This window comes from Eubalaena glacialis, chromosome 18 (genome assembly GCF_028564815.1).
Source record: "Eubalaena glacialis isolate mEubGla1 chromosome 18, mEubGla1.1.hap2.+ XY, whole genome shotgun sequence".
NCBI lineage: Eukaryota > Metazoa > Chordata > Mammalia > Artiodactyla > Balaenidae > Eubalaena > Eubalaena glacialis.
This window is the reverse complement of record NC_083733.1, coordinates 61,882,910-61,894,916: the sequence shown is the minus strand read 5'-3', so window position 1 is coordinate 61,894,916 and position 12,007 is coordinate 61,882,910. Positions and strand designations below refer to the sequence as shown.

General features: G+C 48.1%; 1 protein-coding gene across 3 annotated transcripts in view; it reads left to right on the top strand.

The window, feature by feature from the left end:
- Nucleotides 1-12,007, top strand: part of LIG1 (DNA ligase 1) — a 39,534-nt gene that overhangs the window by 9,761 nt on the left and 17,766 nt on the right. For 2 of the 3 annotated variants that reach the window (XM_061172340.1, XM_061172338.1), the window contains exons 2-9: nt 437-510; nt 2,699-2,788; nt 5,228-5,366; nt 6,441-6,567; nt 8,373-8,474; nt 10,031-10,138; nt 11,203-11,319; nt 11,524-11,599. In XM_061172340.1, the coding sequence (XP_061028323.1) occupies nt 494-510; nt 2,699-2,788; nt 5,228-5,366; nt 6,441-6,567; nt 8,373-8,474; nt 10,031-10,138; nt 11,203-11,319; nt 11,524-11,599 (776 nt within the window). In that variant the 5' untranslated portion in view covers nt 437-493. The remainder of the gene's footprint in view (nt 1-436; nt 511-2,698; nt 2,789-5,227; nt 5,367-6,440; nt 6,568-8,372; nt 8,475-10,030; nt 10,139-11,202; nt 11,320-11,523; nt 11,600-12,007) is intronic. The other variant, XM_061172339.1, reaches the window with a different exon arrangement.

The following is a 12,007-nucleotide window of genomic DNA, read 5'->3' as shown; positions in this document are numbered from 1 at the left end:
GCACAGTTTTATATCTTGTTGGAACGAAGCACGTACATCAAACACGACCGGGAGTACATTCCTTCAAGGTTTCAAAAAGAGGAAAAAAAAAGATTAGCATGCAGACACAGTGAGTCAGTATGGCCGTGGCACCTGGGAAGGGAACCTTGTCTTTGAAGGGCTACTAGCCCAGCTGTCATAGGAAGGGAGACATTTATCCCTATCTTCGGAGTGGACTTTCTTTATTTCTGGTAAATGCATTCTCCTCTTTAGTTGGTTAAAGCAGCTGCACATTGTACGTTTGACAGGCCATATCATGGGCTGTTCAGCGAGTGTAAAGTTCAAGCCGGGTGATGTAGATTTCAGGGTGATTTCCCCAGACCTCAGTGTGTGAAAGTTTTTGTTTTGATCTCTGCACAATCAGTATCCTCACCAAGTATTTGGATGTCTACTTCAGGAGCTGCCCATTGGAGAAGAGGAGGAGGAGAGGGGAGGGGAGGATTCTGACGCCGTCATGCAGCGAAGTATTATGTAAGTCCCCTCCCCACACCCCTGCCACCGGCTTACATTCTCCAAGTTCTCTGCTCCCCTCTCTGACTCTGCGCCTTATCTTAGAAGAACTCCGGTTAGTCTTCACGTAGGGATTTCCAGGAGTTGAGCAGTACGGACAGTGAGAAAGGGGATCGGAAAAATGGGTAGTGTAGTAACCAAAATTTTTAGTTGCAAGGTTCAGAGACCCTGACCCCTGGTTCTCAATCAGGGGCAGTTTTGTCCCCCGGGGAACCACAGACATTTTTGGTTGTCACCACCTGGGGGGAGAGGGAATTTCCCACTAGTATGTAGTGGATAAAGGCCAAGCAGGCTGCTAAACATCCTACAATGCCCCGGATAGCCCTCCACAACGAAGAGTGATCTGACCTGAAATGCCGGTAATGCCCGGCTTGAGGAACCCGGTACTCAGTCAGGCTGGCTTCAGGAAAAACAGAAAAGGAATTCTTTGGCTTGTGTAGTGGAAACTTGGCTTTAATAGTCAGGTCCAGTTGTCCAGACTTTCTCACTGGGACTCTGTCTCCATCGTTCAGCTCTGCTTTCTTGGATGTTGTATCACTCTGGCAGGCTGTCTTCCTTAGGCTTTTAGTACCCTAGAGTCAGCAATCCCGGTGGAAAGAGGTGGTGTCTCTCCCAGCTGTCACAACAATCTCTAGAGTTAAGTTTCATTGGCCCACCTGGGGTCCCTGAACCAGCCACTGTCGTAGCCCCAGGGATGCAGGGCCTTGAGTGGCCAGGCCCGGGGCCTGTGCCCTGGTTGTGGGTGAAAGGGCAGACCCACGCGAACCATAGGGACTGAGAGAATGTGGGGGAACGGGCATCACAAGAGGAACGTGGAGGGCTATTCCCAGAAGGAGGGGATGGATTCTCGACAGATCCAGACCTGGATGTCACCCCCAGAGACCTGGGAGTTGGTGGCTTACACAGATCTCAGGCTGCATTTTTCTCAGGTGATGAGAAATCTGGGGACAGTCTCTCCTGGGATGATAGCACTTTTGATTGCTTTCTGTCACCTTGCTTTATTTTATTTTTTTTCTTTTTTCCTTTTTTGGCCGTGCCGCGTGGCATGTGGGATCTTAGTTCCCTGACCAGGGATCAAACCCATGCCCCCTGCATTGGGAGTACAGAATGTTAACCACTGGACCATCAGGGAAGTCCCTATTTTATTTTTTAAAGATTAAGTAAACTTTTAATTTTGGAATTATTTTAGATGTACCAAGAAGTTGTAAAGATAGTACAGAGAGTCCCTGTATACCCTTCACCCGGTTTCCATTGTTGACACTTTACTTCATTGTGGTCCATTGGTCACAATGCGGAACCAACAGCGATACATTCCTGTTAACTAAGCTCGAGACTTCATTTGCATTTCACCAGTTTATCTGTTAATGTTCGTTTCTGTTCCAGGATCTGATTTGGAGCCATGTTGCATTTAGCTGTCATGCCTCCTCTGAGTGACAGTTTCTCAGGCTTTCTTTGTCATGACACCTGTAGCCTTACCCCCGGTTTGGTTTGTCCGATACTCTCATAATTAGCCTGGGGTTTTGGGCACTGAGGTGAGGTGCCCTCTCATTGCCTCATATTGGGGGTGCACGACGTCCCCAAGACATCGTAGGCAATGCTAACCTTCCTCGCCTGGCCAGGTCCCTGCGCCGTCAAGCCCCTGTTTTTCCCCTCTCAGTACTCTGCTCTCTGGGGCAAACCACTCAGCCTAGCCAGGCTCAGGTAGAGGGGAGGGCACCTTTATCTTTTTCAGAGCACGTAACGCCTTTGGACATTTTATATTTAGCTGCTTGCTAATGTCTGCCTACCCCACTAGAGTGTCAGCCCCTCCAGGGCAGGGGCATATGTGTCTGGGTCATTGCCCTGCCCCTAGCTTCCAAGGACAGGCCTTGGCACATAGTAAGTGCATAGTTAATCCCTGTGGAATGGAAATCAGGATGTGTGCTGTCTCTCAGGTGAGTGGCGAGTTGGGGCAGAAAAATAAGCAGAGCGTTGCCTCCTCCATCTGATAAGCCTCAGTTTTCCTTATTGGTCTAAGGGGGTTGTTTGAAGTCTTCTGTTGTGTCCTGGGATGGGGACGGGCATCGGAAGCTGTGGAATGTGGTGTGTGTTAGAGGGGTTATTGGTTCTGTTATCATTCCCTTTTTCCCCCCCTCCTCTGCTCCTCCAGGTCATTTTTCCAGCCCACGAAAGAGGGCAAAGTGAAGAAGCCAGAGAAGGAGATATCCAACAGCACCAGAGAAACAGAGTCCCCTCCAAAGTATGTTCTGGGGCTGGGATGTGGTGAATCTGTTCCTTTTATCAGTCAGGACCTGGCTCAGAATATCTCAGGGCCCCACAGGGAAAGTTTTGACTCCAGTAACTGGGCAAGCCAAAGGTAGGGCCAAGCTTCAGGCACAGCTGGATCCAGGGCCTCAGAGTTGTCTTCAGGGCTCCGTCCCAGTGTCTTGACTTCATTCTGGAGCAGACTCCACGAGGCGGAGACCCTGCCACTGGCCGCATCTAAATAGAAGAGAACAGTGTTCTTTCCTCCAGTGTCCTTGTCACAGATTCTCGGGAAGACCCTGCCCCTGGACCGGTCAGCTTTCCAAAGCATGCACTCAGGGTAGATTTAGCTCACATCCCCAGTCTGGGAACCTGGGCAAGTAACTTCACTTCCTGTACCCCAGTTTCCTCATGGGTAGCAGGGTATCATGATCTATATCAGGCTTTCTGTGTGGATTTGATGCATTAACACACTAACAACTTATAGAACAGTGCCTGGTTCATAAAAGACGCTCAGTAAGTGGTAAGAATCAGGTCATAATTTATCAACACCCTCGACTTTTAGCTCCGCCCCTTTTGTGTTTGCACTGCTATATATACACACTTATTGTATGTGGTTTTATTTTCTGTGACATGTTTTAATGTCTTGAAAAATAGAGATCATACTGTGTATATGGTTCCTGAACTTGCTTTCTTCAGTGACAGTATGACTTAGAGATTTTTTCCACTCCTGAACACAAAGGACCATCGGATCCGTTTTACCTTCTGCTTTGTGTTCCATTTTATGGATGTACTGTAGAAATTATTTAACATCCCCCTACCGATGGGTATTTAGGTTGTTTCCACTTTTTGGCTGAAACAATCCATGCTACAATTTAGTCTGTATGTGTGACTTCTTGGGCACAGATGCAGATTTTTTTTTTCTAGCATAGATACCCACATGTGGAATTACACATGGTAATTATTAATACATCAACTCAGAAGTAGGTAAATAAAAATTTGAAGTGCTTCCACTGTTTACTCTCCAGAGAAACTACTATTACCAATTTGAGGTATATCCTTCCATACCTTTTTTCTATGCATAAAAACATACGTGCACCTAATACAGTTAGTTATGACACATCGTAGGTGCTCAATAGATAATTGTTGAATGAATAAGTGTTTCTCACACTTATATATTGGATGGCAGGGGCTCTCATTTTGGTCACTGTAATATCTCAAGTAGCTGGCACATGCCTGACATACAACAGGTAGTAATACATATCTTTATTTTTAAATAGGAAAAGCAGAATTATTCTGTATGCAAGTTGCAGGTATATATGGGCAAACATTCATGTATCTTTTACATTCATGGAATCATACTGTATAGATTCATTTAGTCAACAAATATCTACTGAGAATCTACTATGTGCCGGACACCTAGACCCTGTGGGTTTAGCAGTGAATAAAATCAACAGCAACTCCTCTCGCAGATTCGACAGCCTGCTTTCTCTCCCCACAAAAAAAGTCTTAGAGCCGTGCACTTCATCTAAACTCACTTTATTCCCTTTAATGTTCCGTGACAAGAGCGCGCCGTCATTGACCTGAGTGGGGAGGTGTTTGTGTGTATCTTGGTCTTTGTCCAGACCGTGAGCTCTATGAGTGCAGAAACCGGTAGGAATCAGCTGTGTTCTCAGCCCCGTAGGTGACCTCCATCAGCAAGCATATTGGCTGTATTTTGACGGCTGTGTCTGTGCTCCTCACCAGACTGGGACTGCCTCAGAGCTGGTGTCAGGGGAGTCGTTGGGCTGCTTTACCAGTAACCAAAGTCATGGTGACTTGGTTAAAGTTAAAATTGCCTCTTTCTCACTTGAAAGATTCTGAGCTGTTTAAGCAGTTTGGGGCAGCTAGGCGACTCTGTACCACTTGGTGGTCCTGGGACCCAGGTTCTTTCTCTCCCTCTCTCTCTGCTCTATCCTGCCCTCATCTGCATTGTCAAAGGGGGTCAACAAGTCAAAGTTCTAGGGATAAGAGAGCAGTGAGGACAAGCAGTCAGGAGCAGGTTGCAGGCGTCAACATCCTATTGGTCAGAACTCATCACATGGCCATACCTGGCTGCAGGGGAGGCTGGGAAGTGTAGACCCTACCTAGGGGACTCGGGCTTATATGACTGAAAGAGCGTCTCCAAAGGGATGTTGGAGGCCAGTCTCCGCCCTCAGTAGGGGCTTCACGTGCTCCTCAGCTTCACCCATCACAGGGTGGGCACACAGGGGGCCTCCAGAGAGTGGGATGGGTGGATGGGTGATTAAGAGTATATGCTGAGGAGGCCCCTAGAAAATGTTCATTGAATGCTTGAAAGGCAAGGGAATGAAACATAATGAAGGGGCTGGAGAATTTGGGAGTAGTGTCCCCACTCTATCTGCTGGAAAAACACCTGCATTTTCTCATCCTCCAGGGTGGCGCTGAAGGAGCGGAATAGAGTGGAACCTGAGGGCGACTCTCCAGTGAAGAGGCCAGGGAGGAAGGTGGCCCGGGTCCTGGGCAGCGAAGGGGAGGAGGAGGAGGAGGAAGCCCCCAAGCCCCCCAAAAGCCAGGTAGGGCCCCAGCAGCCTGCCCACGTTTACCAGAAGAAACCATCATTCCCATTGGCCTTTGGAGCTGAGTGCAGTGGCTGCTCAGAATTCTGGAGATGCTGCCCCAGGGGGTGGAGGAGTTGAGTGGTCCTCCCTGGTTTCTGTGCTCCTAACCCCGCCTCTGCCCTGGGGCTGGGCTCGGCTCCCTGGCCTGGGATGCCTGGGCAGCCTCAGCTGGAACAAGCAGCTCCCTATAGATAGCCCTCGCCTCGTAGGGTGGCCGTGAAGGTGCAGCAAGTCTGTTCACATACGGATCGGAGAAGAACGCCTGCTACAGAGGAAGGGCTCGGAAATCCGTCCAGTCTCTCCTGTTGCGGGAGGGCTTTCCATCTTCAAATGCATCGGCTCACTTGCTCCTCTCATTTAAGTTATTTCATGCCTGTTGGCTGCTCTGAGGGTAACGTCTGAAGTGCAGCACTTCTCAGTCTGTCGATGGTGGAGTGAGATCCTGTCTCCCCCCTGCTGAAACCCCCTGGTGTTGCCAGCTCAGGCCAAAGCTGGTCCTTACAGAGCCTCCAAGGCCCCTCAGAAGCCGCTTCTTCCTTGTCATCTTCATCTTTTCCTCGGCTAACTCTGCCCCAGGGTGCTTCTATACTGTTGCTTGCCATCCCTAGATGCCCTTGTCCAAGTGAATGCCCACATTGAGCCAGTGGGAAGAGCAGGGCACTCCACTTCCCTTTAGGTGAATGTTATTGGAACCATGGGACCCTGGGAAGTGTAGTCCTCGGACTCCTGAGCACACCTAGCTGCAAGGGATCCTGGGAAGTATAGTTTTTAGTTGGGCTGTATTATGCCTAGCTGAAAATCAAAGATTCTGTTACTTGAGAAAAAAAGAATTTTTATTGGGGTCCATGATAGGGACAGTCTGGGACCATGAAACTATGCAGGATGGTGGAGGGATGGCCCAGGTAAGAAGGGATGAGGCCTAAGCGGGGCTGAGTCCCTCTGTACTCTCAAGTGTTTGGAAAATGACATAGCTGGGTGCTCCCTCCTTCCTCCTCTCACTCAGGAATTGCTCTTTCTCTCCCCTTCCAGAAGCCTGCTCCAGATTCCCCACAAGTCTCCCCTCCCAGTCCTGGCACACCACCTGAGAGCAGCCCTTCCCACTCCAGCACCTCTCCCACGGCCGTCTCCCCATCAGGGATCCCGAAGCGTCGCACGGGTAAGGACCCCCTGGCCTCGCCCTTTCAGTTGCCTGTCTTTGTCCACACTTGGATTTCCGCATCATTCAGCCATCCTCGTGACAGCTCCGATCTTAGCGTTGTGGTTAAGAGCATGGCTCCACCATCCACTGGCTGTGTGACCTTGGGCAAATGACTTCCCTTCTCTGGGCTTTATCCGTAAAACGAATGATAATTACAGTACCTCCCACCCAGAGATGTTGGGAGGATTAAAAGTGAATACATGTAAGGGCTTGGAACTGGGCCCAGCCTACAGTAAGCGCTCAGTAAATGTCGGTTATTGTCACTGTGATGTGTGCAGTGCTGGAGGCCACACAGCTCACTGTGGGAGCCCACGGGAGGGCCCCTGACTCGAGGGAGACTTCCAGAAGAGAGCTTAACCAAGCTGAGCCCTGAGGGACAGAGAGGAGTGAGCAGGGACTGAGGAGGGGAGAGGGTTCTAGGCTGGGGGAGTGTGAGTGGAAAAGGCCTTGGGGGCACTGATGGCTAGGTGTGTTGGTGCTCAGAGCGCGGGGTTGGGTTCAACGAGCAATGAGACTAGCGAAGGTCCATGGAAAGCCCGCCTGAGGAGTGGCGCCTCTGTCCCCAGGGGGGTTGGGAAGATTTTTGCACAGGGGAGGGACAAGGGAGAGACCCCCACATGACGCAGGGTGATATGGCCTGCTGAGACCCTGAACCGTGGTGATTGAGGAACTAAATTTTTTTTAAAAATTCTTATTGGAGTATAATTGATTTACAGTATTGTTAGTTTCTGCTGTACAGCAAAGTGAGTCAGTTATACATATACGTATATTCACTCGTTTTTAGACTCTTTTCCTGTGTAGGTCATTACAGAGTATTGAGTAGAGTTCCCTGTGCTGTACAGTAGAGGAATTGAATTTTTAATGCTACTTTAATTCAATTTGAATTGGAAAGCTGACTCTAGTTTCAATTATTGAAGCCTTGCGATAATTTGATCAACTTGGATATTTGAAGCTATTTTGTCAACGGTAAATTCCATGAAATCTAGACACATCGAGTATTTCTGATGAAAACTTAGTGTCCAATTGAGATGTGCTTGTAAGTGCATCGGATTTTGAAGACTTAGCATAGAAAAAAGAATGTTACTCATTTCTTTTAATATTCAAAACATGTTGGAATCATCATATCTTGGATTTATCGGGTTAAGTAAATGATATTATTCAGACAATTCTCCTGGTTCTTTTTCCTTTTCTCAGTGTAGCCACTAGAAAGTTAAAGATGATGTATGTGGCTCACTGTATATTTCCACTGATGGTGCCGGTATAAGGAAAAATAGTGGTAACGCCGGACGCTAGGGGAGCTCCGGATTGAGGTGGCCCAGAGGAGGTGCCATCTGGCCTGAGTCTTGGAAGATGGGTTAGGGTTGGCTGTGCTGAGAAAGGGCGGTTGGGAAGTGTTGCAGCCAAGACAGCCCGTGCAAAGGCCTCGAGGCGGGAACAGCACAGCACGTGGGGGAATCCCATACACCTCGGTGTCTCTGGGCAATAAGATGCGATTTGGGGAGCAGGGAGGGTTTGAGGATAGTGTGTGGTGAGAGGTGAGGCAGAGAGGAGGGTGGCTGCCGGCTCCTAAGATTAAGGAACCTGCCCGGGGTCACACAGCCAGGAAGCAGCAGAGGGCCTGCACAGGAGCCGTGGCTGTGGGCAGGCAGAGGAGGGCAGGGGCCCAGAGCCTTCTCAGGGCCCCATCATCGCGGGGTCTGAGCTCGCTGGCGTGGGGCAGGCGGGCCGGCAAGGAGGCCACACTGAGCCCTTTGCCTTCCCAGCCCGGAAGCAGCTTTCCAAACGGACATTTCAGGATGTCCTGCAAGAGCAGGGCAAGGACGAGGACGGGGGAGCCAAGAAGAAGAAGGAGGAGGAGGAAGAAGGTGAGGCCCCGGGGTTGGGGGGTGGGGACTGACTCTGTGTGTGTGTGTGTGTGTGTGTGTGTGTGTGTGTGTGAGAGAGAGAGAGAGAGAGAGAGAGTGTGATCTGGAGGGGCGGGGGCCTGTCTGAGAGGGCAGGGTGTGAGGACCCCACTGATTTGACACCTCTGTCCAAGAACCCACACGAGTCCGTCAGAATCCCACAGCCCCACCCGGGGAATTTTGTCATGAAAACATTCTGGAATACATTCGTTTGGCCATCTTAATTCAGTACGAATTTATATACAGTTTCTCATTTTTCTCTTCTATTTCTATGTTTCTCATATGGAATATATTTTCCTCTAAACGGTTTGTTTTTTTGCTGTAAATCTTACCAGAAAGCAGAGAGGTTCGCAAACTTCCAGGGCCCATGGTGCCTTAGTAACTTTTTCACGGTGCCTCAAAGCCAATACCTTTACTGTTTGGTTTGTTAAGTTGTTATGTCTGAACAACTACTTATTTATGTTCTAGCAACTTGGGCATTTGAGAAAATAATACATGTAATGTTGAAAGGAAAAATAATATTTTATTTCACTGTTAAATCATCATAATTAGTTACTAATTGTGATGTCTGCTGGGCACTGCACAATTGCTTAGACTTTGGAATCCAGTTGAACACTGCCACTTTCCTTGTTGATTTTTGTGCAGTGCTTGGTTTTTATCACGCCACCAGTGAGTACCCAGCCTTGCAGAAAGCTAACGTCAGGAATTGCCAAGAATGTGATCTAATACTGACAAGTAAAATACCCTGAGCTAGTAGGTCATACGGTGTCCAGCAGATGTCACCAATTTCCCTTGAAAATGTAAAAATGCCCTCCGTGGGAAACACAACCATAAAGACCTGATCCATTGATCATTTGGGGCTTGTATGAGATTATAATAATCGTGGCCTTTGCCACTGTCAACTTGTTTGTTTAATAAAAGGTCCTTATTAGGTTTATCTTTCCCAGGGAAGATCTGAGTTTGGTGGAGATTTGATTTCCAGTTGGCAATTTTTAGTAACAAATTTTACTGTAAATCATGCAGTTTTAGCCATTGTCTGTGTCTGGGGATTTTGGGGGGTGAGGTGGGGCTTCTTTCTACTGAGGCAGATTTTTCCCAAGTTAGTTGATGTAGTTTTTATTATTACCCTGGAGGTGGGGTTTTTGTTTTTGTTTTTCCAGTCAGCTTAAAAAAAAAACACCTTTATTTTTATCTCTAACAAGTTACTGTTGGCATTTTGAACCCTTTCCAGTTCTATTTTGCAGTGAAAAATTCTAAAATAATGGTTTATAAGAAAAGACTGGCCCTCTCTGTTTCTTAGCTGCCCAGGTGAGCATCGGGGTTGGTTTCCCTCAAGGTCCCTGCCTGGTTCAGGGCTGACCAGGAGCGGGCTCTCACGCCTCCCGTCACTTCACAGATGTTCAGTCAGCACAGCAAAGAAAAAACGGGGGCAGAGTGTCTTGGGAATCGAAATGCCCTTTGTTGGGGGCGGTCATAGTGACTTTTTGCCATCTGGCTTTTTTTTTATCGGTCCTCAGAATTAGAGACACCAACAGAAAGCCTCACAGAGCCTGAAGGGGGCAAGAAGAAGGAAGCAGAAGAAGGGGACCAGCCCAGGTCACCCCCTGAGCCCCTGAAGACCTCCAGTGAGTTTCTGGTCCTCTTCTTCCCTGAAGCCCCATCTCTCTGGTTTTGGGGGTCAGATGTCTTTGGAGGACAGTTAACTTAAATAAGGCTCAGATAAGATAAGACTTAAATAAGATTCTCCAGTGTGTTGTCTAAATGCAAATTCTAGGGGAAATTATAGATTCTATTGCTATTGTTATTATTTTTTTTTAATATTTATTTATTTATTTGGCTGCGCTGGGTCTTAGTTGTGGCACGCAGGATCTTCATTGCCGAGTGCAGGATCTTTTAGTTGCATCATGCAGGATCTAGTTCCCTGACCAGGGATCGAACCCGGGCCCCCTGAGTTGGGAGTGTGGAGTCTTAACCACTGGACCACCAGGGAAGTCCGCTATTATTATTTTTATTGTTATTTTTCCTCCGTGCATGTGAGGAGAAAAAGAGCCAGTCATCCTCCAACAAAATATCTTTCAGAAATTGTAGGCACTGCATGTTATTAATTGAGCAATAATTAAAAATTCTTTTAATTAAAAAAATTTTTTTTGGCCACACCACACGGCATGTGGGATCTTAGTTCCCCAACCAGGGATCGAACCTGCTCCTGCGGTGGAAGTGCAGAATCCTAACCACTGGACCACCAGGGAAGTCCTGAGCAATAATTTTTTTAAGTTAGATAACCAGGGGGAGTTACAAGATTTTAGAGGTTGAAGTTACCCTCCCAGGCCATAGGACAGCTCCTGCAGTGAGGTGTCCAGAAGGCTCCCGTGGCAGAAAGAACGCTGTGGGGATATTTTTAGGATGCAGGATCGTAGCTGATTTTCTGCACCTGCAGCAGTGGGAATATTTTCTTATCGTACCGAGATTTTTTTCCCCACCATCCATGAGTCTCCAATCTCAGGCCAAATGCTAGAATTCCACTAGTTAGTCCTGAAGCATCAGGCCTGAGAGGCTCCAAAATGAAACTATGGAAAGGAAAAGGGCAGAATTGATTATGTCTTCCATCTTCAGGGTCAGAATGATCTTGAGGTTAAAAAAAATAGTCAAAATAGTTTGCATCACCATCTGACCTCTCTCGCTTTCAAAGCAAAGCCCCCAACAGAAAGCGTTTCAGAGCCCAAGGTGGCCGTGAAGCAGGGACCACAGGAGGACGGCCAGGCTAAGCCTCCCCCCAAAGCTCCCAAGACGCTCAGCAGTTTCTTCTGTGAGTTTCTCCCCCTCACCTTGCAGGGTTGCACCGGGGAGAGGCGGGTGGATCTTTCTCCAGAGTGCGGCCTTCCCGTGGGTTAGAAAGTCTAACTTGGTTAGAAAGTCTAACTCGCCTCTCGCAATGCTGGCTGGAGAGTGGTTGGCAGGCAGGGGCTGTCAGAAGGAGAAAGGACCCACCATTTCCCTGCTTCATTCCCAGCTCCCCGGAAGCCAGCAATCAAAAAAGAAGCGAAAGAAGAGGGACCCAGCGCTCTGAGAAAGGATGAGACCAAGGGGTGAGTCAGGATCTGTTGTAGAGATGACAGCGGATTAAACAGAATTAGGCAGTGAGTCCAAGATCCCTCTGATCTGATTGTAGGTAGGCCTCCGAAAATGAGACCGGTAGTCACCAAACATTCTTTCAGCCTTAAAATTTTGTGATTAGGGTTTAATTATTCTAATAAAAATGTTGGGGGGATTCTTAATGGCAATTTTGTACCCCAGTTGAGACCTGATTAGTGAGATTAAATGGCCCCATTTCAGCACGTGACTGCCCTGTAGGAACGGTCGGCTCCTGTTCTTGGACGTCTACTATGTGTCAGATCCGGTGCTAAAGGTTTCTGTTACGCCTTTTTACTTCATCTCTGCAGTAGTCCTGCGGAGGAAGCAGGTATTTTAGCCATTGCACAGACATTGAGACTAGT